This window comes from Dreissena polymorpha, chromosome 2, assembly GCF_020536995.1.
Source record: "Dreissena polymorpha isolate Duluth1 chromosome 2, UMN_Dpol_1.0, whole genome shotgun sequence".
NCBI classification, from domain to species: domain Eukaryota; kingdom Metazoa; phylum Mollusca; class Bivalvia; order Myida; family Dreissenidae; genus Dreissena; species Dreissena polymorpha.
Window position 1 is genome coordinate 138,483,891 of NC_068356.1, and position 26,607 is coordinate 138,510,497.

A 26,607-nucleotide genomic window follows, 5' to 3' on the forward strand; every position below is an offset into this window, starting at 1 on the left:
GTTACAGTATTTTGATAGTACATCAACATATAATAGAACTTTATCAGCATTGTATAGTTTAAGATGCGCCACCATAATACACATTTTGGAATTGAAACGATGTCAGCAAGCTGTCGATAGTTGATAAGGCAAAATCAACACCATGAACCGTAGTATGCGCTTTCTTTTAAGGTAGATCCCGGAAAGATCCGCAAAGCAGCTCGTCTTATTCTCATTTAAAATTAGAACATCACGATAATTGTATCGCTTCTTGACTGTCGTGTTGATTCGTGCTAATTACGACGATAAACTTTTCCATTGGAGTGAATAAAATTCTCCCCCGACTACCCTCTAAAACACACACATTAAAATATATGAAATATCCAGACAAACATTTATGACGAAAGGTGTCAGGGTCAAATTAGGTGATTAGCGTTTCTTGACTGTTACAGTATTATTACATCCTTTAGTTATACAGTTACCAAGTAAACAATATGGTATTGTAACTTGTAATTCACAAAGTTAGTTATTGTCTCGTATGTAATGATTTTTAGCGTTATTAAAACATTTGATATTTTTGGAATGTGATAAGTACAATCCTGCATATATATGAGGTTCGTTTATGTTGCAGTGAGTCAGAAATTATGATCGAAAAACTCCGTAGAGTACGTAGGGCATTCGGTCAAATGCGAAGGAAATTCTGTAACGTTAGTAGCTTCCAAAATTTACCTTCCAGTTGGCTAGATGGCGCTCGGTTTTCCTGTATATAAACGATTGCAGTTTCATGAGTGGTCACCTTTCCTTCGGATGCGAACGGGACAACATCTGAAGAAAAGGTACATTACTCTAATGAACAGTACTCTGGAGCATTTGGGTAATAAGGTTGACTTCAAACGGTGCTGCCCGGGCTGTTGAGGTCCTGTTGAGAGTTTAGAGGAGGTTCTTCAGAGGGATGGAGTCTACGGAAGTTGTACTAAGTGGCGGACGCTTCACCCAGGGACATGGGCTAACGAAGAGCTAAAGGTTCATTAAAGTGTGTAGATATTGAAAGTAGAAGCTTCGTTGGTGGCAACGGTTTGTCGCATTGTATATATTTGTGGCGACTAAAACCACGCGAAGTCATGCCAAAATTATTTGTCACGACGAACGTACAGTGTGTTCATTGTGTGTATGTCTGCGTATATATACTATATAAGTGGCATTATGTACTTGAATTTTACCGAAAGATTGCTTACGAGTTTTTCGAGTCTATTAATTCGTTCGTCAGCTGAAAAGTTACGAATGAGTAAATATATATATATATATATATATATATATATATATATATATATATATATATATATATATATATAGATATATATATATATATATATATATATATATATATATATATATATATATATATATATATATATATATATATATATATATATATATATATATATACAATAAAGAATATATCATAATAACGACAAACTGAATTGTTTTCGATACAATAATAAGACTGTTTAGGAACAGAAAGAATGGATATTATAATACCTTTTTCATGGGCCGTCATCACCTAGTTTCTTCTGTGCAGATTTCATTAAAGCGAACTGAACACATCCATAAAATAATTTCTATCCTCATTTTGCAAGCAAACTTATTAACTGAATGCTTAAAGTGATGTGATAAATTATCAAAGAAACGCGAACTATTTGTTCTTATCTTTCGCCAGCATAGCAATACAAGGTTGTTGTAGAAAATATAAAAGGGACCTTGAGCAATGAATAATTTGCTTCATTTTGGTACTCAATATTACATGCGAGCCTAGGACTTTTCAATAGCTTTTACTGTACACAGTCTCAAAACATCACCTGCAAAACCCATATATATATATATATATATATATATATATAAGAATAAACGATATGTTATAAGCTGTTACATGACACAACTTTCCCCTTATTTTAATTTTTTAATATTTTATGATATAAAAAAATTTATTATTATTATTATCATTATTATTTTACAAGCGTCTCTGCTGAAATAGATAACAGTAGTTATTGTTATACAATATAAATGTCAATCGGTATGTAGCGGAGCACATCATCTGTTGGTCGTTGGCTTTCAATCTGGTGTCGTCCATGTAGTATTGAAGTCGTCGCGTGGCGTTTACGATGTTTATTTAATGTCATTGCCGCCGTCCTGAAGATAAGCCGATTGTAGGTTCGTCCGTGGCGATTGGACTGCGTTTGCTGATTCAGCTCTGCTTTCCGATGTTTAACTTTCGTCGTCGATTGTCGTTTCCGTTGTATTCATCGTTGTTGTTGTTTTCGTTTGCACGTTTGTTGATGGTCCCAGCGTCTTCATTTCTCTCGTGACATTAAGATCTTCTATTGGCCATAATGCTCACGAGGTATTAACTATAGCAGTGTTCTCCTTGATGTATTAGGCCTCGGAAGTATCATTCCAAATGCGTTATCTACGCACGTCCAACAGTTGAACGGCTTCATCTACTATATAGTGTTTAACGTCACAAGTATTGTGTCCAGTGTTGCGTCACTTGTTGTCCTTCGAAAACTTCTGGCGTTGGGTCTTCTTTTAGCAATATAACCAGGTATTCACTTTGGGAGTAAACACCGTGATGTCCCATGCGTTTCACGTTGTTTGTTATTTAATTCGTTGTGAAAGACGTTGTTTCGCGATGTCATTCTTCTTTGGTGTGGTCTTCAAATCTCAATTTTCCATCTGCGTGGTGGTGATATAAGTATCAGTTGTTCAAAATCATGGCAAACATTCATAAACATCCCCTTAATTTATTCTTAAATACCGTCATGACAACTTAATAGAAGGTCTTAGTAAATACGACCTTTATAACCCTAATTACTATCCAAACACTCCTTTAAACATAACATAACAGCTCGATAATTTACGTACGTGCTATCAGTAAATTTGTGACAGGTATGCGCTTCTTTATTTACCTAGGGTATTGCACTTTAAACAGACGCATCGCGGTCGTATCTTAAAAATCACAAATCTCCTGTGTATCAGTATGTACTTTATGACCTTTTCTATCGATCCTTTTGTATGTACCTGGGCGCTCTTAAATACTCGGGTCGCTCTAAACAATTGTGAAATTTTTGATGAAAAAGGGCAGACTTTTTTTTATAAATATGCATTCATAATACTAGACAATGTATCGGTATACTTCAAATTTCAAGTCTTGTTCTCCTAATGAACTAATCCCATAAATCTAATACAATAAGTATTCCTCCACCATGAGTAAATGGTAGGCTTCCATCATTTCGAAAATGATAGGCTCTCATAAACCTCTATGTACCTTATAGAGTTTATTCTCTAACAGACATGTAATGCGCATATATCAGTATATTTTAACTGCACAGTATTCGTGACAGAACACATTAAATGTTTACTCAAAATTACTCAAGACCTTCACTATTACCGATACTCTACATACATTTGCAATGAACGCAATTACGTATATACATATTTACATATTTTTTTTGTGTGTCTGCCCTATTCATATTCGCAATCAACAATTTTTTTTCTTACTGTGCTTACCCTCCTTATTTCTTTATTATTTTAATGCATAAAACCATATACGATTAGTCAAGTATACTGATTTTTTTTTGTACGTCTCTAAATTCCCATTTATGTGCAGGTTTATATTTCATATCTTATATAAAATGACGTCACAATCGGATACTCTCTAATGTTTATTCCTACCTTATAAGTTCCTTTAATATAATATCAAAATATTAAACTGCCTTCAAAAATCCTTATTTATAAAAATGTATACGCCTCATATATCCGTATTCCTATAATGTCAAATTAATGAAACATTCTTCAAATATTCTCATTTCCTCATACGTTCTAATTTCATGTAAACTTGCAAAAATATCAACAATCAAAAAAATACCATCAATTACAAATGTATTTATATTATGCAAAATGTGTCCGTACATAATTATATATTCTAATGATACAAAAAATATAGAAAATTCTTTAAATTCTCTCAATTATTTGTGCGAATCTAATTTCAGTATTTCTATAACTCATAAAATTATGTAAATTTCAAATACTTTCTTATTCATTTATTTTATTCTCAATTTACCGATATTTTTAGAAAAAATACTGATCAATGAAAAACTGTATTGATTTTGATACTTGCACAATTTCTCCGTACATGATAAATTATTTCTTTCACACCTAACTACGTAAAATTCTTTAAAGCAATTCTTAAACATTTCGTTGTCATGACGCCTTTAACTTTTTATTTCTTACTTGATAAAATTTGAAATAAACCCCTGTTCGCATAATTTATGAAAACACTGACCGTATTTTCCATCTGCCTTTTTTCCGTTGGCCCGTGAAAAAAAGTGGCACTTCAGATTGATCCTGGCACCGCGCACCATAAAATGTACTGTGTCACGTAATTACACGTTGTTCGTTGATAACACACAGTAACCACCAAAGTTCATTTCTGATTTCATCGAGATGTATTTCTGTCGAATATTTCTTTTAACACAACGCTTGCTAATGTACACGAAATACAATTTTACAGCGCGGCAGCCAACATGGCTGCCACGTCAAGAAGACGTGACAACTCTCCAAGTTCTTTTCAAATCTAACCGCAGATTCTTCTTTCTACTAACTAAAACACTGCATTTTATCCCCAGGTTAATGCACATAAAATCTACTTGTAATTTCTATTGGTCACCAAGGTCCGAGCTTATTACGGATTGGTTGACTTATTAGAATGTTCTAGAAGGAACAATCTATTCATGTATTTACTTGCTTGGCGAATATACTAAAATCTAATCAATTTATATTGGTACTAATCAATTTATATTGGTATAGAGTAATTCCGTTACATTCGTCAGTACCATAACTTTTGTATCCCAGACAATTGGTGACCCTTTCATCTGTGCTGTTTGTTGACCATGCGTGTTACTTATTATCTCGTATCTATATGCTGACTCTGGACTCATTGTTAGTATATCACCTTTGATTCTTTTGTCTGATTGACTTTCCAATTTATTAATCCCAATTATCCCATCCTGGGTGTAAACGTATTTGTGTTCTGATTTGGATTTAATCTTAAATCAGGTCTGACTTTCCATTTTATTGATTCCAATTATACCCCACCCTGGGTGTAAACGTATTTGCGTTCTTACTTGAAATAAATCTTAAATCAGGTCTTAGTTTATGTAAATACCTCCCAAGATGTATTATTAAATTCTCAAACTTTATCTTAACATTGCATATACATATTATTGAAATATACATATTATCCTTATTAGTTTCCATCATAAAAATAAACTCATAAGAATAAACGATATGTTATAAGCTGTTACATGACATTTAGTTAATAGTAGTATTAAATAATACGAAAGTCAGATTAAACATAACGGGCATTGTTTGAGCACACCACTTGAAAGTTGAATGTAATGAAAGTTATAAGTGTTTTCTAAATATAAAAACAATAACCGCATGCATAATTTGTTTTTGCAGTCTGTTTTATCAACAGAAACTAAGAATGCACGTCATAATTCTAGAGAAACGTACGCAATAAGGTGCAAACTTTGTGTTTAATCTTATGTTGCTACAATATTAACTATATTTTCCTGAATTAACACGATTTTTACCTGCAAACATAACTCGTAATATGCAAGGCAAAGCCACATTGTAATTTCAGTTTAGTCCATTCCATTTATATAATGATAATGCAAGTACTATGTTTTACAACTGATTTATTTGATAATTCAAATTAAAAGTGACTTGACTTTTTTTAATTTCCCTTGTACACGACATGTGCGACTCTCGATTTCATTTAAGAAACAAACGACATATTGATGCTTCACACTTTTTCAAAGCTACGAAGCACAACAGTTATGCAATAGGCCCGATTGATCAACGTAAGATGCGCTGATATTGTACCTTGTGCGCTAGTTTTACTATAAACGCATAAATGAAGGTTTAAATTCTTGTTGTAATCTTTACATGCATATTGTTGAGGTATTCAATACCAGTGCACTGGATTGACATGATAAACTTAGCTCTTATCAATTATTTGCACTTTATCAATCGAATAGCGTTTTGTTTTTAATTTGTTTTAGATTAAGATTGGCAACGTCTTACAAATCTTATTATTTCATCAAAATCATTCAAAGCCAGTTCGTTCGTATATTTTTAATTTATAGTAATTAGAGCTGCGGTGATGATAACAAATACGAAATGTTAGTGTGTGTGTGTCTGCGTAAGAATCATTAAAACTAATGCAGACCATTAGAGTTTAACATCTCAATAAGAAAGCATATTTATGATACCTCAGCGTATGCTTATTACCTTTTATTTAAGAAAACAAATTACATATAATGTAATATTCGCAATAAATTAAACATACAAAATAATGTCGGAAACCCCCCTCACATTGATCCAAATTGCATCGAATGTTATTGAAAGTTTCATGAAGGCATATTCGTTTTTATTTATTACACACTATGTTGATCCTTGAAGAAGATCCAATATTGTATGAACTAGGTCATGTGTAGCAGCGATGAATAATACGTAATAACGAAGCCATTATTGGCAATGTTGACTTTGCAGCATTTTAATAAGTAGCCACCATTATATAACTTAAACGCTGTTCATAACGGCAAAATTACAAACACGAACAATCCGAACAAACACATTTTAATGAAGCAAAAGAACATTTGATACATGGAGATAAAATTGTGCTACTAAGATACTAATCATTCCATATAAAAGGACCTTTTTACAGATTTTGGCATGTATTGAAGTTTGTCATTAAATGCATTAAATTGATAAATCCGAACATTGTATCTAAAAAGCTCCAGTAAAAAGACAAGAATAAAATACAAGAAAGAAAAAAAGAAACTCTAAACTTGACTCGAACCACTGACTCCTGGAGTAAAAGTCTAAAGCTTAAACCAATCGGCCATCCGTCTTCATACAATCAATGAGGTATTTTATACTTTATATAGGCAAACCTCGTAGTGTGACAAAATATAACGACAACAACAGAACTCTCCAAATAATTCAATCTTTTCGCGTCGCAACGCTTTATACTTTTCAGGTTTTTATATCGTCAAAAGATACATATAATGGATATTTTAGATAATAGTAAATGTTCAGTATTTCTGTTTCCTCGCCAATATCATAACTACAACGAACATTTGCGAATCTGAAACTTTTTTATTAATTTTGTCAATTTGCCAAAACGTGAAAAAGGTCGCTTTAAAGATTGTCTCTTATTCTATATAAATTATTGTATATGAATCATAAGTAAATTAATTTTATTTTAGATCAGGTGTTAGCATAATTTAATTCAACGTATAATGAAGTTTACATGTTTAACTACTCGTACACGCAATCCTTATTGATTTTGTAAGTTGTGTTTGGCAAGCGTTCAAACTGTTCTTTACGGTGTTTGCTGTTTTAGTAGGTTCACGAACAAAATTTTAAATGTGAAAGTTCCTTTGAGTACGTGCAACTAAACACACAAGATAGATTGTATTCATCGACTCGTTAAGTGTGTGCTATTTGTCGTACAGGAACGAACAAACAAGTATTTCCGTCATGTTTAACTTTAAGTCGTGATTCTTGATTACCATTAAGTAAAGTAACAACAACATTATAGATCATAATCAATCAATTAAAAACTGAAAACTAATTCCTTAAACTGCGCATTGTGATGCAAAAATAAATGATTTTATCCAAAAGTGAAATATTAAATATTTCCGCATGTTCTGAGTGCTTCTTAAAACATTGTGCCCCAACAAGACACAAGGCCAAGTAGAAGGATGTTTTCGACCCCAAATCTGAACCTAGCTTCGATGCTAGTTGGAAGTCCTACAATGCAGAAAAAAATATTGTATTCCAATATATACTTTCATTATGAGATAGGTACAGCCTTTAACACTACAGAAGCGAGCTAGAAATTATGTTTTAATATTACTAGAGATAATGATATCAGAATACAGCCACACAATACAATAATCAATTGATTATGTTTCTATTATTTTTTAAATAATAAATTCACAAATTTGAACTTTATCGAAATGGAATTAACTTACCTGCAGCAGAGTTCAACGATGTTCATTTTTTTCTTTTAACACACTTCCTTTAAATTCGAAGTTGCGGTAAACAGGAAAGCCAATCGGTGAAGTTGGCTTTGAATCTCCTTCGTCTATCACCATCACCATGCCGTTGGTGTTGTGCAGGTCGATGTGACAATGGAGGAACCACATACCGGGGTAGTCGGAGATGAACCGCACCACCACGTAGCCGCCTGTATACAATATAACTATTTGAGTCTATCTGAGTCTGGTAAAAGGGTCTAAATACATATGCTTTAAGTGCCGTCACCGATAACAATCAAGGACAATACTTTCCGTTTCCATGAATGTTTGTGTTATATGGTAATCTCTACTTAAAGAAAATTAGTTCAAGGCGAAAAGAGTCATTTCTGATTAGCCTGAGCGCACTGCATACGTTTATCAAGGACAAACTTTACGCTAATGCATTTTCCCAGAGCGTGGCTCTATTATTTGGCATACATGTCTGACTGGCGTTAGCCTAACGACGATTTAATATAAACTCGTTTAAAAGAATGTTGAATGTATTGTTTCGATATCATTAAACAAATTATAAAATCTCTGACACGCATATAAATGCCTTCCTTTCTGATGCTAATATTTATAGAACATAACAGATATTTTATTTGATTTGTACATTGTATATCATCATATACACATATTATTATATGACAATTTATAACATCACGCATATCAGTATAATATATATAAACACGAATTAATCGACATTTCAATATAACATAAGACAGCATGTAAAGAGGATGATCAGTTTTCGTTAACATTTGTAATTTCGTTTCTTATTTCCAAGCGTTCTTTAATATATTTTGAAAATTTAATCAATACATATTTGTTTTTCAGTTTTCAATAGCTCAATTAATTTGAACATTGATGGTCGTACATTATAATGTTTCTTAATATATATCTTACGTATATTGCTAAAACAAGGACAAAAAAGAGTGAAATGGTACTCGTCTTCGATATCAACGGAATTACAACATTGACAGTATGCTCATTTCTTGGTATTCTATTTCTATCGAATCTACCAGTTTGAACTCTTAAAGATTGTGCAGATAATCTTATTCTAGTGACAAAGAACCTTTAACAACTTGGCAATACGTCTAGATATAGTTCATATGACAGAGAATCTAATATTTATATTTAAGGTACACAGTTGCATTTAATGGTTTAAATTACAGCGACATTACACTCTCCCTTTAAAGATTGCATGAGCATAATGCATGTGAGAATAATGTATAATGTCAAGTCGTTCCATTCTAGATAATTCTTTGCCAATTAATTATGCAACCAAATGTGACTGTTAAGCCTGGCCAATATTGGATTCTTGACTTTACAGATTGACGGATATTGAATTCTTCAATGCCCAGACTTTAGTTATACATTACTGGTTTGAAATTACGTGTATTCGCTTAAATGAGGCGTCAATGCAGAAAGAGAGTTACAGCCACAGCCATACTTAAAAAACAAGGTCGATTCAGGTTTGTTACTATCTGGGTGTATTTGTTTTCACTGTGTGGATCGATTTTATAATTTGTTGCAATACATGCTTGACTTAATACAACATTGAGTAGCTAGTCATTTCTTAAGTTTTTATTATTTAGTTTTTTTAAGATTAAGACATAAATACTGGAATATCTTACAGACCTAAAACTATCTCTTGGAATATTATGTATAAACAACGTGAAATGAACATTCTATACACTGGGCACGCACAAGCTGAACTGTAATATTATTTTCTCTATTATGATGTCCTTTTTAATTCACTGTTTTCGGTAAACGCAAATGTATCGGACAAAATGCAAGAAGGATGTAAATAAACAAACCAGTTGGCAACACGATTGTGTCCTTTTGTGGCGGATCCTCATTCATTCCAGTGACATTTCCGTTATTCCGGGACGAATCTTTCCATCGCATTGTGCTGCAGAATTTCCTGCCGTCGGTGCAAATAATGTCTTGATTTGGGGCAACCAATATGCCTGTATCAGGTGTGTAACTTCCGAGTCCCATTTTAATCACGTTAAACGTGTGGCCGTGTAGATGAATAGGATGTGACCATCCCGATCCGTTTCCAATGTTAGTGAAAACCATCTGGATAAGTTTGTCCGAAGGAATCTTCTGTGTGAACGTACATGCGCACATCCCATCACGACGGCATTGTGCTTCATCGCAAAGTGTGTTTATTTCGTCCAGCTGTGTGAGCATTGGAACGGTAGGAAATACAAATCTCGAGCATTTACCGAACCAATTGTACCCCCGTTTTGGCCTGGAAATCCGAAGTTAAAGAAGTACTCGTTATCGACTTTGTTTCCGATAATCTTTTCTGTTTCTCAAATCGGGTTGTTTTTCAAAAGATCATTGAATGTTAGGCATGAAGTTTTGCTATCTCTTGGATAGAACTGATAAGGGCAGTTGAGTACAGTGGAGTATATTATATTGCAATTTGGAGGAGCCGCCTTCGAAGGGTTCAAATTGACCGGGCCAGTAACGTCCACCATCTCAAGAATGGCCTCAGCCGAGTGATATTTATTGTTGTTGAGACTTTCTGGTGTCTCTATGGTCTCTGCAACCAACACATACTGCTTTTGGGAGGTATTGGAAGGTCCTTGCCAAACGAAATCTCTCACCGTGGTGTATAACTAACGACTGCACCGTTGTTCGTTCGATGTCTATTGCGTCCGATCCTCTAACAGTGAATGTTTGTCTTTCGATTGACACTCATCGTGTAAAGGGTCATAGCGCCAATCGTTTGGAACCGTTAAGTTATCCTGCATCTAATTTGAAATCGCGGAAGTGGGCCTGTTTGTAAATGCATCAACCCAGTGTGTCCCTTTTCTGTTGATTAATCCCGATTGAAATTCGAATATGCAGAACTTAGCCGTGTCTTTTGAATAAGTGATGTTGATTACTTTTCCAGCATGAAAATCAAATTGTTAAGTCAACGTTTTATTATAAGCCGTTTCTGGGTCCATCAAGTGATTCCAGTCCTGTAATAGTATAAATATCTGGTTAAGTTCGATTACTTCAGGTGTCTTTCCAGGATAAACAATAAATGCTCCGTAGAGGCCCATACTTCTTTGGTCACCAATTTGGGCGTGATCCTTTTTAGCACCTGGTGGAAAAGTTTCAAACGCCTGATTGAAGGTCTTTCCGGGTACAACGTGACATTGGGTGATGAATGCAACCCCGCCCATCAACGGAATGCCCTTCTGGTGTATACCATGCAAATGCACTTTAATGCTATCTGTGTGCAGCTTGTAAACGATTGTCATGTTGATGGTTTGGCCAACGTATGCCTCAATCCTTGTGCTTGGAAACTGGCCATTGATTGCAATAACCAGTATCAACCTATTACCATCAGCCGTGATGACACGTTCTTCTTTCTCCCGGGTCAAATACGTCGATGTATCCGTGCTGGTGGTTGAGCGTCCGTTTTGGGGGTTAATTAAAGCCTTTTTCTTTTCATGTATCATAGTCAAGTTATACTCAGCAACAAGTCGGGCGGAACATACAGTGTCAGACTCCTTGCATACAGTGTTGGCAATGTATATATATATATATATATATATATATATATATATATACACGCGCAATTAGACTCACAAAAAAGAAAAATGACCCGTATATCTGCATTATATTGTATACTTGAACACTTTGCATTATATTGTATTCTTGAACACTTTGCATTGAAACTTTTGATTTGGTTGCAAAGTGTTCAAAGACAAACTTGAAAGTATTTTAAATACACATAGATCTATGTTTACTGGAAAAATACCCAAGTATTTAAAATAAAAATTAAAACAATTTTCAAAAATTGAAAACATGACTTATTCTCTCCGCAATCCTCCCGCAAAAGAAATCAAACAACTGAAGGTTTGGTCAGATAGAGAAACTTTGCAACAAGGTTAAGATGTTCATAATTTGTAAACGCAATCCGAAATTGCAACACATATGTCGCACGTACACTTGTGCATATTAGACTTTAACGTACAATAAATAAACGCATAATGTCCACAAACTTTAGTCCACATTGATAACAAGAGATAAAGACCACATCGCGTGACTGGCTTGTTTTGTAATAGGCGATACAAATCTTCATGGAAATCAAATGCAGATATGATTTAATAAAACCGTGAATTTAAGGATATCGGCGCAGTTGCAATTCAAATATTCATTGGGGGATCTTATGTTAATGTGAAAGGTAAGCTACGTATTGCTTTTTTTTATTTTTTTTACATAATATGAATGGGGCGAGAATGTACGCTATTTTCATTTTTTTTCTTTGAAAACTTTGCAATCAAATCAAGAGTTTCAATGCAAAGTGTTCAAGTATAAAATATAATGCTTCATTTTCCTTTTTTTGTGTGTCCAATTACGCATTTATATATATATATATATATATATATATATATATATAATTTATTTTAAAAAAATTATTTAAAAAAATCTTAAATGTTTACGTTTTATCAGTAATCTAAATCAGTTTTTTTATTCAGTAATATGAATCAGTATGTCCACAATTTCTCATGTATTAAGTACACGCTTATAATTGTTTCCCGAATAAAAAGAGACTACACCGGATAAACTTTTAGCGGTCGCGTGAAATGTAGAGCATATCTATAATAATTGGCTTAACCCATATCTGGAGAAGCGGATCCGTGGTCAAGTGGTAACACACTGGCTTCACAATCCAGAGATCGCTGGTTCGATCCCCCGCTGCACCTAACCTACTAACTCGTCTTTCGCATGAGACGTTAAACCGAGGTGAAGTGTACTAGGTGCTATACACGGGGCACTAAAAGACCCAGGGTCACCTCTGGAACGGGGTGTCTCCTGTATCTTGCACTATCCTCCGTAACCAACTAACACGTCTTTATGGGGGCGATGGCCATATGGGAGAAAATCCCGGTGCACTCGTTAAAAAAACAACAACACAACACACCATATCTGGACTTCAGTGTAAACAAACTCTCGTTGAAGTAGGGTGTTTTAGTAGGCGTAAAATCGATCAAATTACGTTTTCTTCAATACAACATTTTTTCTAATAATTATCTGCTTTTAAAGAGGAAATGTTTTATGTTGATTACATACTTGCATTTAGGGGAAAATAAGCTCCTTTAACCTTGATGTCAACGCTTTATAATTTGCGTAATCTGTGCCAAATTTGCAGAAAATGTGAAATATTAAACTTTGATTTTGTTGATAAAAAGAACATTGGTCTTGCAGATGACCCTAATGTTTGCAACATGTTTGTTGTCGGTTATCTCAGTACCCACGGTCTTTGCTCTGATGGCGCGAATGTCGGTTCAGCCTCCAGCCACATCTGCCGATACTGTCTGCAAGGAATCTGACACTGTATGTTCCGTCCGACTTGTTGTTGAGCATAAATTGACTATGATACTTGAAAAGGAACAGGCTTTAATTTACCCCCAAAACGGACGCTTAACCGCCAGCACGAATACATCGACGTATCTGACCCTGGAGCAAGAGAAACGTGTGATCACGGCTGATGGTTACAGGTCGATATTGGTTATTGCAATAAATGGCCAGTTCCCAGGCCCAAGGATTGAGGCATACGTAGACCAAACCATCAACATGACAATCGTCAACAAGCTTCATACAGATAGCATCACAGTGCATTTGCATGGTATACATCAGAAGGGAACTCCGTGGATGGACGGGGTTGCATACATCACCCAATGTCCCGTTTTACCCGGACAGACCTTCAATCAGGTGTTTGAAGCTTTTCCACCAGGTACCAACATGTATCACGCCCATATTGGTGACCAAAGAAGTATGGGCCTCTACGGAGCATTTATTGTTTATCCTAGGAAAACACCTGAAGTAATCGGCCTCAACCAGATAGTTATACTATTACAGGACTGGAATCACTTGATGGACCCAGAAACGGCGTATAACAGAATGCTGACTCAACAATTTGATTTTAATACTGGAAAAGTTATTAACACCACTTATTCAGTAGACAGGGCTAAATTCTCGAGATTCGAATTTCAATCGGGATTAATCAACGGACAAGGGAGACACTGGGTTGATGCATCTACAAACAATGGAAGCCCACTTCCGCGATTTCAAATTAGCTCCGGGGTAACTTATCGTTTCCGAATCATTGGCGCCATGACCCTTTATCCGATGAGAGTGTCAATCGAAGGACAAACATTTAAGATAAGAGGATCGGACGCGTTCGACATCGAAAGAACAATGGTGCAGTCGTTAGTTATACACCCCGGTGAGAGATATGATTTCATTTGGCAAGGACCTTCCAATACTTCCCAAAAGCAGTATATGTTGGTTGCAGAGACCATAGAGACACCAGAAAGTCTCAACAACAATAAATATCACGCGGCTGAGGCCATTCTTGAGATGGTGGACGTTACTGGCCCGGTCAATTTGAACCCTTCGAAGGCGGCTCCTCCAAATTGCAATATAATAAACTGCACTGTACTCAACTGTCCGTACCAGTTCTATCCAATAAATAGCAAAACCACATGTCTAACATTCAACGACCTTTTGAATAACGACCCGATTCGGGAAACGGATAAGATTATCGGAAACAAAGTCGATAACGAGTACTTCTTTAACTTCGGATTTCCTGGTCAAAATGGTAATACTCCTGGCTCAGTAAATGCTAGAGAATTTATATTTCCTTCCGTCCCAATGCTCACGCAGTCAGACGAAATAAGCACACTTTGCGATGAAGAACAATGCCGTCGTGAATGGATGTGCGCATGTACGTACACACAGAAGATTCCTTCGGACAAACTTATCCAGATGGTTTTCACTAACATTGGAAACGGAGCGGGATGGTCACACCCTATTCATCTGCACGGCCACTCGTTCTATGTCATGAAGATGGGACTAGGAACGTACAACCCTGATAAAGGTGACCTAATTGCCCAAAATCAAGACATTATTTGCACCGACGGCAGGGAGTTCTGCAGCACAATGAGATGGAGAGATTCGTCCTGGGATTACGGAAATGTCACTGGAATGAACGAGGATCCGCCACAAAAAGACACAATCGTGGTTCCAACTGGTTGGTTTATTTACATTATTTTTGTAGTTTGTCCGATATATTTGCGTTTTACCGAAAACAATCATTTAAAAAGGACATCATTAAAGCGAGAATAATGTTACAGTAGAGCGCATGCGGGCCTAGTGTATAGTATGTTGATTTCACGTTGTTTACATAATATTACAAGATATCGATTTAGGTCTGTAAGAGATTGTCTTACTCTTAAAACAACTAAACAATAAAAACTTAGCTAATGACCTACAACTCACTTTTGTATTAAGTCAAGCATGTATTGAAACAAATTATAAAATCGTTCCACGCAGTGCCAAAAATATACCCAGATAGTAACACACTTGAATCTACCATGATTTTTATGTATGACGGTGACTGTGACTCTCTTTCTGCCTTGACTAATCATTTAATCGAATACACGTAATTTGAAAGTGTGTAGGGATCAGTTATGTCTGGGCAGTGAGGAATCCAATATCATACAAGCTGAAACGTAAAAAATCCAATTTTGGCAAGGCTGAAAACGCACATTTTGCCGCATAACTAATTGGCAAAGCATTATCTAAAAAGGAACGACTTGAGATTATACATGCATTATACTCATGCAATCTTTATAGGGCGAGTTTAATGTCGCTGTTTTTTTCAACATTCAATATTTTACATCCAAGTACATTTCGTCTTAAATGATTGTGAAGACACTAAGGACAGGACCTATGCTTATGCAACTGTTTATCTAAAAAACTACATCAGAAAGGAAAGCATTCATATGAGTGTCATATAATTATTTGTTTAATGATATCGAAACAAAAAATTCAACATTCTTTTGAACGAGTTTATATTAAATCGTCGTTAGGCTAATGCTAGTCAGACATGTATGCCAAAAAATAGAGCCACGCTCTGGGAAAATGCATGTGCGTAACGTTTGTCCTTGTAAGCAGTGCGCGCAGTCTAATCAGAAATGACACTTTGATTTTCTTCAAGTAGAGACTACAATATAATACAAACATTCATGAAAGCAGAAAGTATTGTCCCTAATTGTCATCTGTGATGACCCTTAAAACACATGCATTAAGACCCGTTTTCCCAGAGTAAGGCTAAATAGTTTTGTTGTATACAGGAGGCTACGTGGTGGTGCGGTTTATCTCCGACAACCCCGGTATGTGGTTCCTACATTGTCACATCGACCTGCACAACACCAACGGCATGGGGATGGTGATAGACGAAGGTTATACAAAGCCAACTACACCAATAGGGTTTCCTGTTTGTCGCAACTTCGAATTTAAAGGTAGATTGTTAAAAGAAAAAGTAACATCAGTTGATCTCCTTTGCAGTTATGCTATTCCATTTTGACAAATGTTCAAGTCTGTGAAATTACATTTTGAAAGATTATATAATCATAATAAGTTGCATGTTGTAATGGGTGGCTGTATTATGGTAAGATAATCTCTAGTATTACGAATTTTTAAACAAAATTTCTAACTCGTTTCTGTAATGTCAAAGGCTGTACCTATCTCACAATCCCTTGTTATGAAAGTATTTGTTAGGATAAAAGGTTCTTTTCTGTATTGCAGCACTTCCAACTACTAGCATGGCAACTAGGTTCAGATTTGGGGCCGAAAACATCATTGCACTTGGCCTAGTTTCTATTTGGTTCACTATGCAGTTTTAAGATGACATTCATAACATGTGCAAATATTTTATATTTCACTATTTAATAAAAGCATATTAAGTAACTGCAGAGATACGTCTATATGCACGCGAATATTTATGTGTGATTATGTTAATTATTATGCCTTTGTGTTATATTCGGTATTCGGTCATACAAGGAGGAACGAACTAAAGCGATTTGTAATATAGGGTCTGATTATTTTCAATTATAACTCCTTATATATTTGTGTTTTTAGTAGAAAATATAAATCTTGTGACTGTGTTTGTCTCGTGCCCTGCAGACACTTTGCTAATCAATCATAATGCTAAATTTGTTACATGACACATGCGCACGTGTGTGTAAACAGTACAATCATTTTCAAAAGTTCGATTAGTTTATAATACTTGTAATTTAAACATTTAGTATGAATTCTACGTAATCTTATACCAGATTTAACTTCGACAAACGTAGCTTATACTTACTTAAGTAAAACGGACGGTAAATAATAAGCGATTAAACTAAGGCGTGTACACTCGTTTTTATAACCATAGTGAATGCCTTTTTAATATCTAACATGGGTGTAAAATGTGTGGTCTTAATGATAACCCTGGATTAAAGCTCAGAATCAATATAAAGTGTTTAGAGTGTAAAATTTGAATATAAGGGTAGTTTAACAAGCAATAAATTATAATTACAATTTGCTACTTGCTGTAAATTGCACTGTTAATTTCTTTTTTGGACCAGCAAATTGAGATTAAGGGGTTATTTTTCAGTTGTTAATTGTTAGGTTTTTTTATTGATAGACATGTTGTGAATATACATAATGGTAATAGAACATAATGAATACTGAATTTGAAGGAAACTTTTTATTGCTCGTTTATGGTCGGTAAAATGCACCCGTTGAAAGAGTCGGACTGACAAACAAATTACCACTTGTGCTTTTAGTTGCAATTACTCCATTTTATTTTCACTTCAAAGATTAAGGTCTTGACACTACTCAAACCGCACAAACAGTAAAGAGCAGCATGACATTTGGCCAATACAACTTTATCAAATAAATTAATACGGATAACGTGTACGGGTAGTTAAAATGTAAACTTGTATTACACTTTGAATTTAAGTATTTTAACATGATTACTTAACAAAATTATATACATATGATTTATATACAATAACGTGTATACGCAATAAGAGACAATCCTTAACAGATATGATTGTAATCTTAGTATCATAATATTATCTCTATGTATAAAATGTATCTTGCCTCAATAAAACGTGTTTTTCAGATTTGTTCTGTCTGTAATTTTGCCGTTTTGGACAGTATGTCATGTTATGGTGAGTCATGTTATGGTGGCCAGTTAACCGATGCATACTTTTCATTAGCAAGTCAAGCAGCTGAGTGGTTGAAAGTATTTTCTGAATAATTATGCTCGTAAATGACATCTGCCCTACATGAATCAGATAAAGGGGCAGGATGGCCAGAAAAATAATAGCATGGTCATTTTATGTAAGATGGATGGGGTTCGAACTCTAAAGCCCCTGATTGATAATCCAGTATACTACAAATTGAGCAACCTGTGTGTTTTTCCTTATGTTAACTCTTAAATTGCATTACTTACGCAAAAGTTGAGCTTAGGAATGATGAATTTGTTAATTTGTTTTATTCATCGCTGGTCCACATGCCTTAGTTCATATAATATTGGATCTGCGTAAAGGATTACAAAAGTTTGTAGTTAAAAAATCTTGCATTAATTATCTCTTCAATTACATTCCATGAAAACTGAAATTCTGTTATTGATAGGATGTCTGGCATTCTTGTATATGTTAAATTCACAGCGGATATTACTCGATCTGTAGTTTTTTGTAATGGTAATTATCATATAATGAACATAAAATTGCTTCCTTATTGAGGATACATGCACATATTTTTGCATTCATTTATCATGATTCTTACGGAAGGCAAACCATACTAACATTTGGTATATGTTAATACCTTAAACAGATCTTTCAGTTATATTTGAATCGCCCAGTTTTAACGATGATTATATCCGGAAATATTTCTGTAGGCATATAATGTTTACCAATGCGCGTCATATAAGCTTCTCTACGCATTCATCGACAGCAATCGTATAACCAGCGAAATTAAAATTAACAGACGATTTAACGCGTGAGATTAATAGTTAATAAAACGCTCTTAAATTTTAACTTCAAATATTTCATCAATAGTAATTTGAATGTATATCTCGTTTAAAGTATGGGTTATTTCGCATAACATTTGGTATTGTTTTACAAAATCAACATATTTAAGCATTTTTGAGAAATTTGGGCATAATCAGAAATGCAATTAGAAAGTAATATGAACGTTTTTTAAGTGCATTTGCCGAGGCTATCTACACATTGCCAAGGAAGGAAAAAAGTGAAAACTGCGAGAAGCGCTAAATTTTTGTCCTGAATATGAAAGTAAGAGATTCACTCTTTTCTTATTCATTTTTTGTTATTGGACACTTAAGTGTATTCGTTTTTTTCTTTTGATTTTTTTTCAAAAGCATACTATAGTATCCAGCTAGCATGTATGTAAATGACATATGTTCAAAATTGTGTAAATTTATAATAACATACTTTTTGCAATGCAATATATTATTATACAGTCAATAAAAAGTCCTTATTTATTATTCAAATAGAATGCATCCTTATTATTGGGTTTCAGACAGTAATAGTAGTATACGGAATACGCTATCAAGCTATTAATGTTGTTTTATAGCTGAATACAACGGTCAATATAAATTAAACATACATGCATATATTAATAACACTTTTTCTCAAAGATTATAATTAACTTAGAATTTTTATTTGGAATGAAAAGATCGTCGACAGGATACTTTTAAAGTTCAAACAAATTAACCACAACTGCTAAACACATGTTTATTACATCAACAAGTGCAATTTTATCAAAATATTATCACTTTTAACATGATACATAAAATATAAAATAAAGAACTACGCAATCAATACCAACATGTGAAGAAAACGAAGATAAGCAAAATGAAAAAAAAAACATTACCGGTAAATAACATTGAAAATACTTTACAAAAGAAACGTAGATATTACATGTACATGAATTTCGATTGCTTTGAGTCATATATTCGCTTCATACGTAGTTTTTTTTTTTGGGGGGGGGCGGTAAATAACATTTATTCGCCAATATGCAAAACATTAAAAATAAAGCATCAATTAAATAAACCTTAAATACAGTACAAGCAATCATGTAACGATCATGCAAGACAAGTTTATAACAATTATGACAATAGACAAGCACAAATAGTTAGGGAGGTTAGTCAATAGAACAAAATAATCCACTATATTCCCACATAACACGTGCTTGAAAAATGATTTATTTAATAACTGCGCAAATGCTAGCATGCAGTTGCTTAGTAGACTACGACGTAAATGTTTTTTTTGTCTACACAGATGAATAAAGTTTTTTATTTCAAGACAATTACAAAATGACGAAATTCACTATAAATGTTTTATATCAGAAGTGATATCATGTAATGAAACTTGTATGGCATTACAGTTCCAAAACAGGTGGTCATGTTTCTGTCTGACAGAACGTGCATTTGTCTGAGTCGCATATCATTGTGTTTGCCAAATTATTTGTTTCTAGTATATTCTGAGTAAGTCCTACTAGGACTCATGGACTGTATGAACATTTTGTGGTTTTTAATCCGATGCATGCAAAGTTTATAGTTATGTGCAAACTTAAAGGCTTAATATATACCGAAAAGATATGACCACACCATTCATCATTAATTTGTGCTATGTTCTTCAGTTTAAGCGGATAAAGTGTTATTATATAGCATGTACAACTCCTTTAAATCGTCGAAAGTGTTCACATGCGATAAATTTGTGTTTGAATTCCGTTTAATTTACAAATGGTTCATTGTATGCCATGATGCCATTGCCAAATGTTATTCCTTTGTGATACCATCTTTGAACATAAAACGCTCGCTGTCCAATTAATAACGAAAAAAGTGTCGGAAGTTCTTGAAATGTGGTGTTATTTTCTATAAATCAGTATTTAAAATGGTCAAGTTGTATTATGTAACCTGAACTGTACTTACTTTGGTTGAAAATGTCTGAAGGCAAACCTTCCATGGTGACAGCGGCTTATCAAAAATGATAAAGTAAGATATGTGTTCTAAAACTAGTAATAAAACGAGCTAAAAAAATAGATGATTTTATTATTTTGTTAATGTATTCGTTTCTTTGTTTTTGCGGTATATGTTGTAGTTTTTTTCCACTAGCACGCTACAACTAATTTATGTATTTCGATCATAATTTATGAATAAATTAAATCTACGCAGCTAATGTCTTTTGATTGTTATTTGTTTACAGTGACTACCGGTATACAATGATCGAATTGCGTGTCCAAAATATGTTAAATTATAAGTGAGTTCTCCATTAAATAAACTACATTGTAGTACGTTTTCCATCATGTGGTGGTCGACGTCAAACTTGTGGTTCAAATGGGATTAGTGAACTGCAAATGCAATTATCTAAAAAATTATGGTTAAAAAACGTTGGCAATCATAATACACACAAAAACAAAAATTGCGGACAAAACAATCAGCAAGATATCACACATTAAACGACTTTTGTTCTCAGACTTTTTTTTGTTCTCGAACTCGTTTTTGTTCTCAGACTCGTTTTTGTTCTCAGACTTGTTTTTGTTCTCAGACTCGTTTTTGTTCTCAGACTTGATTTTGTTCTCAGACTCGTTTTTGTTCGCAGACTCGTTTTTGTTCTCAGACTCGTTTTTGTTTTCCAACATCACACGGTGTTGCACAAGGCTTATGAAGACAATCATACCGTGGTAAATCGAAAGAGCAAAAAGGCATTTAGACGCGCGAGGTGTGTCTTCTGAATTTTTGAGAATTTCGGATGCGACCCTGGTAAGGCACACGCCAAATGTTAAAAATAACGTACTGGCAAAGCTGATTCGGTCGCCTTTGTCCGCGGGTAGCAGGAAGGTAAAGGGACCCAGGATCGAGACGACGATTATCGGACCGAAAATGTGGATCATGTAGTAGCTTAGTCTACGTTCGAGTACAAGCTTGAATTCAACCGCACCAGGTTCGTGCTCACTAAATACCGTAAAATAGAAAACAATATTTAACGTATTTTTTTATCTCTGAACCAGCAGTGTTTGTGAAGTGATTATACGGTCAATTCTTAAAGCAAATACTACACTTCTAAGTGTATTATTGATGTCACATACGTTCTGCATTTTCGAGCTTAGTAAGAACCTTAAACGAAAAATACTTACACTGTAGAACTGGATTTTAAATGCCATGCGCTGTTATGTTGATAATACGTAAGCTCTACGCCATCTTCACTTCTCAATAACTTCAATTGCGATTCGGGATAACACGCCGACTCAAAGAACAGACTACAGGTCTGCGTATCGTGTGGGAATTTGTAGGTGTTTACGGAACACTGTGAGTCCAGTGCCTACAAATAAAATATGGAAAGCGATTATGTATACAATAACATGTATTTAAAGATCCATACACACTGCCCGATACTATTATGCTATAGAAAAACTTCTAACAACAGACAGTGCCATACGAAGGTTGCTTACAATAAGAAGACCCTAAAACGAGTAAAATTGGTGTACAAACGTAAAATACTAACATTCTGCAACTTTAAGCATATAAAAATTAATTCACAATGTCATCTTGTGTCGTTTTACGGATGATCTCGAGTCAAGATCGGATTCATTCGGTTTATTCATTCGTTAATTTGCATAATTTGGAGCGCACTTGCCTGTGCTTTTGGTCGGCGCACTTTTATAATAGATAACGGGCAATTTCAAAATCATGCGAAAACCCCATTCTTTCCTTGACGCATTTCCATTCAATTATGTATTGCACCACATACTCTTTCATTTGTGCACACTCTCTTTCCTTTTCTTTCATGATGAATCGCTAAAAACAGGACGTCCTTGCTTGAGCTCCGCTAATTTATAACGTAAAGATTATTCATGAGAACTACATCATACCGCCGAAGCTGTCCGAAGTCAATCTCGCGTCCGCTCGTAAATTTAAATGGAATATATTGTCCAACAAAAAAATAAAAACGAGCATTTTTATCTCGTTTAATTAATGTTGCCAGACAAAATCTAGCTGAAAGTTTGGCAATTGCTCTAAGGAACACGGATTTTGTTTGGGTTAACTTGATTTTACGAAGTATTCATGATTTTGAGTGTTAATGGATCATTAAAGTTTAAACATATCTATAAATTGAAATCATGTCAGCATACATGAATACACACATTTAATAAACACATTTATTTCTAGAAGCAAATCAAGTTTTATAGTAAAAAGAACACATTGATTTACAAACTTCTTCCTCCGCTCTAAAATGAAAGATTTGTACTTTGTTTAGATGTTACAATTGCTAAATATGTCACATGAAAAAGACTTACCTAAAAAACAACAATGACACATTATTGTAATTATACATCAATAGTGCATATCGGCTCGTACGTGTTTGGAAATATTGACAGGAAAACAGATAATCTTTTCAAAATACTTTAATCTTTGTATTAACTATACAGCGTTTCATGTAAGTGCTTTACGAAATAGTGCATTTGGCGGATTGTGGTTTTCCAAGTCTTCTTTATGTAGTTTCAAGAAAATGAGAACTTCGCAAATTCAGGTTTTAATACAAACAAATGTTACACATAAAGGCGCAGGCCTATTAATGACCATGATGGTAATGTGTTAATAAACTTTTCCTAAATGATGATTGGCGGAGAAATGGTCATATAAGACTTTTTGAGGGGTGACCATATTTATAAGTGACCGCAAGTTAAGAATTTTAATAAGGGACATACTTTCAAATACCATTAACGATAACGCAAATAAAAATATATAAAAAGACCAAACAGTGAGAAAGTATCTGTTTCGTTTCGTCACACATTGCACTGCATGGTTAATTACGAATAGTAAGCATATATATACTTGAATGGGGAACCAGCTGACGTTGCCATCATTCGACACCCATAGAGATAGGTCGGCAGATCCAAATCCCGTGAAGGATTTGTACGAGTTATTCAGACGTAGATCTGGCTTCCAAATATCATCTTGTGGCTGAAAAAAACCTCTGTTTACGTCCATTCAAAAGATAATTATTAAACATTTAGTCATATTTACTAGACTCTTTAGAAACGTTTAAGGAAACGCTGTAATAGCAAGATTAACTTCAAATTTATTTAACGCTCACTTGAAGTTTTTTAACCTTACTTGTGTGTACATGGACAATTATTTTAGAATATTTGCTTAAAGAAGTGTACTTTATGTCTTGTGTCATGATAATAGACCGTGCATCCGTGTTCCAAAACTACCGAACTATAAAAAACGCCGTTAAACAAGCATACAGTGTGTATTTCATAACAGGATAACATGATTTAAATGTGTCAACAATTAAGAACAACTTTTGGAAAACTAAGGCTTTAACACATTAGCGCATCAATCCCAACATGTCCTTGCCATACATATATAAAGGCATACCCAAGTATGCTATAAACGGCCAAAAGCGGTCAAATAACGGTCAATTTATCGGCCGAATATCTCAAAACGATATTGTATTTAAAAAGCGAATAAGTTTTTGCAAGGTGAAACTATATCGTGCTGACATAGTTCTAAGTTTGACATAGGTCCGGTATTGTTTGCATTAAAGGGGCCGTCCAACGTTTTGGTAAATTGTCAAAATTAAAAAAAGTTGTTTCAGATTCGCAAATTTTTGTTTTAGTTATGATATTTTTGAGAAAATAGTAATACTGACCGTTTACCATGCTCTTAAATATCTATTATACGCATCTTTTGATGATTTGAAAACATGAAAATTAAAGGCGTCGTGCGACGCGAAACGATTGAATAATTTGGAAAGTTCTGTTGTTGTCGTTTTATTTTGGGATACTACGAGGATTGCTTATATAGGTAAAAATACATCCGCTCCAAGCATGAGCATCGATGGTCGAGTGGTCTAGGCGGAAGACTTTTTACTCCAGGACTCCAGGGGTCAGTGGTTCCAGCCCTGTTGAGGGTTACCTTTTTTCCCTTTTTTAAATTGTATTCTTGTTTTGTTTACTGGAGATTTTTAGTTCAAATGTTTAAATTTATCAATATAAAGCATTTAATGACAAGCTTCAATACATGCCAAAAACTGTTGGACGGCCCCTTTAACTGTATCATAACGATATCGTTTGGGGATGTTCGGCAGATATAGTTGCCAATATTAGACCGATATACGTACCAATAGAATGCAGTGAATATGTCAAAGTATACACGCTCTCCAAATGAAATTAGGCAAATGATGCATGTATCTACATAATGATAACTCATGAATTTATACAGGGGAAAATGAAACCTGTTTTGTTTGTAGTTAAATTAAAAGAAACGACTAGCTTTGTTTAATTTTTACAACTCGTGAAGAAGAACTACCCTTATTTTTTATTACAATTGAAACAATACATATCAATACAAATCAAATATGCAAATAATTCACTATCTAGTTGTAGTTTTTACTAAAAACTTAACATAAAATAATTGATGTATTTTACATTATTGATAACACATAATAACCACATGTATGACAATTGAAGGCTCCACATGGAATGATTTATGTTTCGTTGCGGGGTAGCCAAAACAAACAATTAATATTCTGAAAATAACCTCAGAAATGTCTGTTCGAAACCAAATTGAATTATTGTGTAATGATTTTTGGTTTAAAGATTTATAAAAATGCTATATACAAAATGAACATATCTCTATATACATCACAAATTACTAGCGGTCTGGGTACATTAAACGTCTAACGAGAAAAGAACCAAGTCTTGCTTGGTAGACTATATTTTGCATTTGGTCTGGCGGTTTTGTGTTGATTTATGGGTCGAGTGTAAGTCGTATATAATTAGTACAATGTCAAACACCTTCCTTAATAGGATGTGGTACTTACAAAAAGCATTTCCTCTATGCCGCCGTATTCGTCTTTTTCCCAAGCAAGTAACTCGTCTTGCCAATGAACCAGTAGTTGAACGGAAGTGGATAATGCCTCCTTCGGTTGATCGAAATCTTGTATACCTGAATAATCGACGACAATTGTCAGCTAACATAAACATCCAAATGGGATGACCTCTTTTCGTTATATTTTGCAGAAATCTTCAGCTAATACCAATAGCTTATTATGCATAGTACCTCATCCATTATAAATCGCAAATATGAGTTATACGAGTAATAGTAACATGTGTATACAGTGAACATTACACATATAAAACATACTTACTATACAGAATTAAACCAAGTTTTACTTCTATAGCGTTTGTTTGATTCTTCAATGGTCGGATCCTTTTGTTATAATTAGTAGAATTTGCTCTGGCAAGCAGTCTGTTAACATCGTCTACTGTTGAGGTGCCCATGGGGACCACAAAGTATACACACAAAACCAAAAGAGTAAGTCTCATCTCTTGCAGTAGAAAGATCAACACTAACGCTACATGATATCTACGCCAGTTTTATTATCATTGAGGCCAAGCAAATTATACTTATGGTGCAATGTGCTTGATAGTTAAATTGCGAATCTTGTTGATATATCTTATTTTATCCTAGTGATTTTGAAGAGTAATTGGGCTATTCTATTGCCTTCATAGTAATTTACTGATCTTGACAATACAAAATACCGGCGCATCCTAGCTGTATTTCAACCGTTTACTTCCAAACTCCTTTTAAAGATTAACA

The 26,607-nt window shown here is 34.3% G+C and overlaps 2 protein-coding genes across 2 annotated transcripts; one reads left to right on the forward strand and one right to left on the reverse strand.

The window, feature by feature from the left end:
- Positions 1–12,178: 12,178 nt before the first annotated feature.
- LOC127869168 (uncharacterized) lies at positions 12,179–18,081 on the forward strand. Its single transcript, XM_052411481.1, has 4 exons — positions 12,179–12,318; positions 13,344–15,171; positions 16,277–16,444; positions 16,731–18,081. The coding sequence occupies exons 2-4, from the start codon at positions 13,344–13,346 to the stop codon at positions 16,826–16,828; spliced, it is 2,094 nt and encodes a 697-aa protein (XP_052267441.1). The 5' UTR covers positions 12,179–12,318; the 3' UTR covers positions 16,829–18,081.
- Positions 18,082–22,004: 3,923 nt separating this feature from the next.
- LOC127869171 (acetylcholine receptor subunit gamma-like) lies at positions 22,005–26,346 on the reverse strand. The gene is made up of 4 exons (XM_052411506.1): positions 26,156–26,346; positions 25,829–25,953; positions 23,833–23,961; positions 22,005–22,318 (listed from the first exon to the last, which is right to left on the reverse strand). The coding sequence occupies exons 1-4, from the start codon at positions 26,331–26,333 to the stop codon at positions 22,130–22,132; spliced, it is 621 nt and encodes a 206-aa protein (XP_052267466.1). The 5' UTR covers positions 26,334–26,346; the 3' UTR covers positions 22,005–22,129.
- Positions 26,347–26,607: the final 261 nt, after the last annotated feature.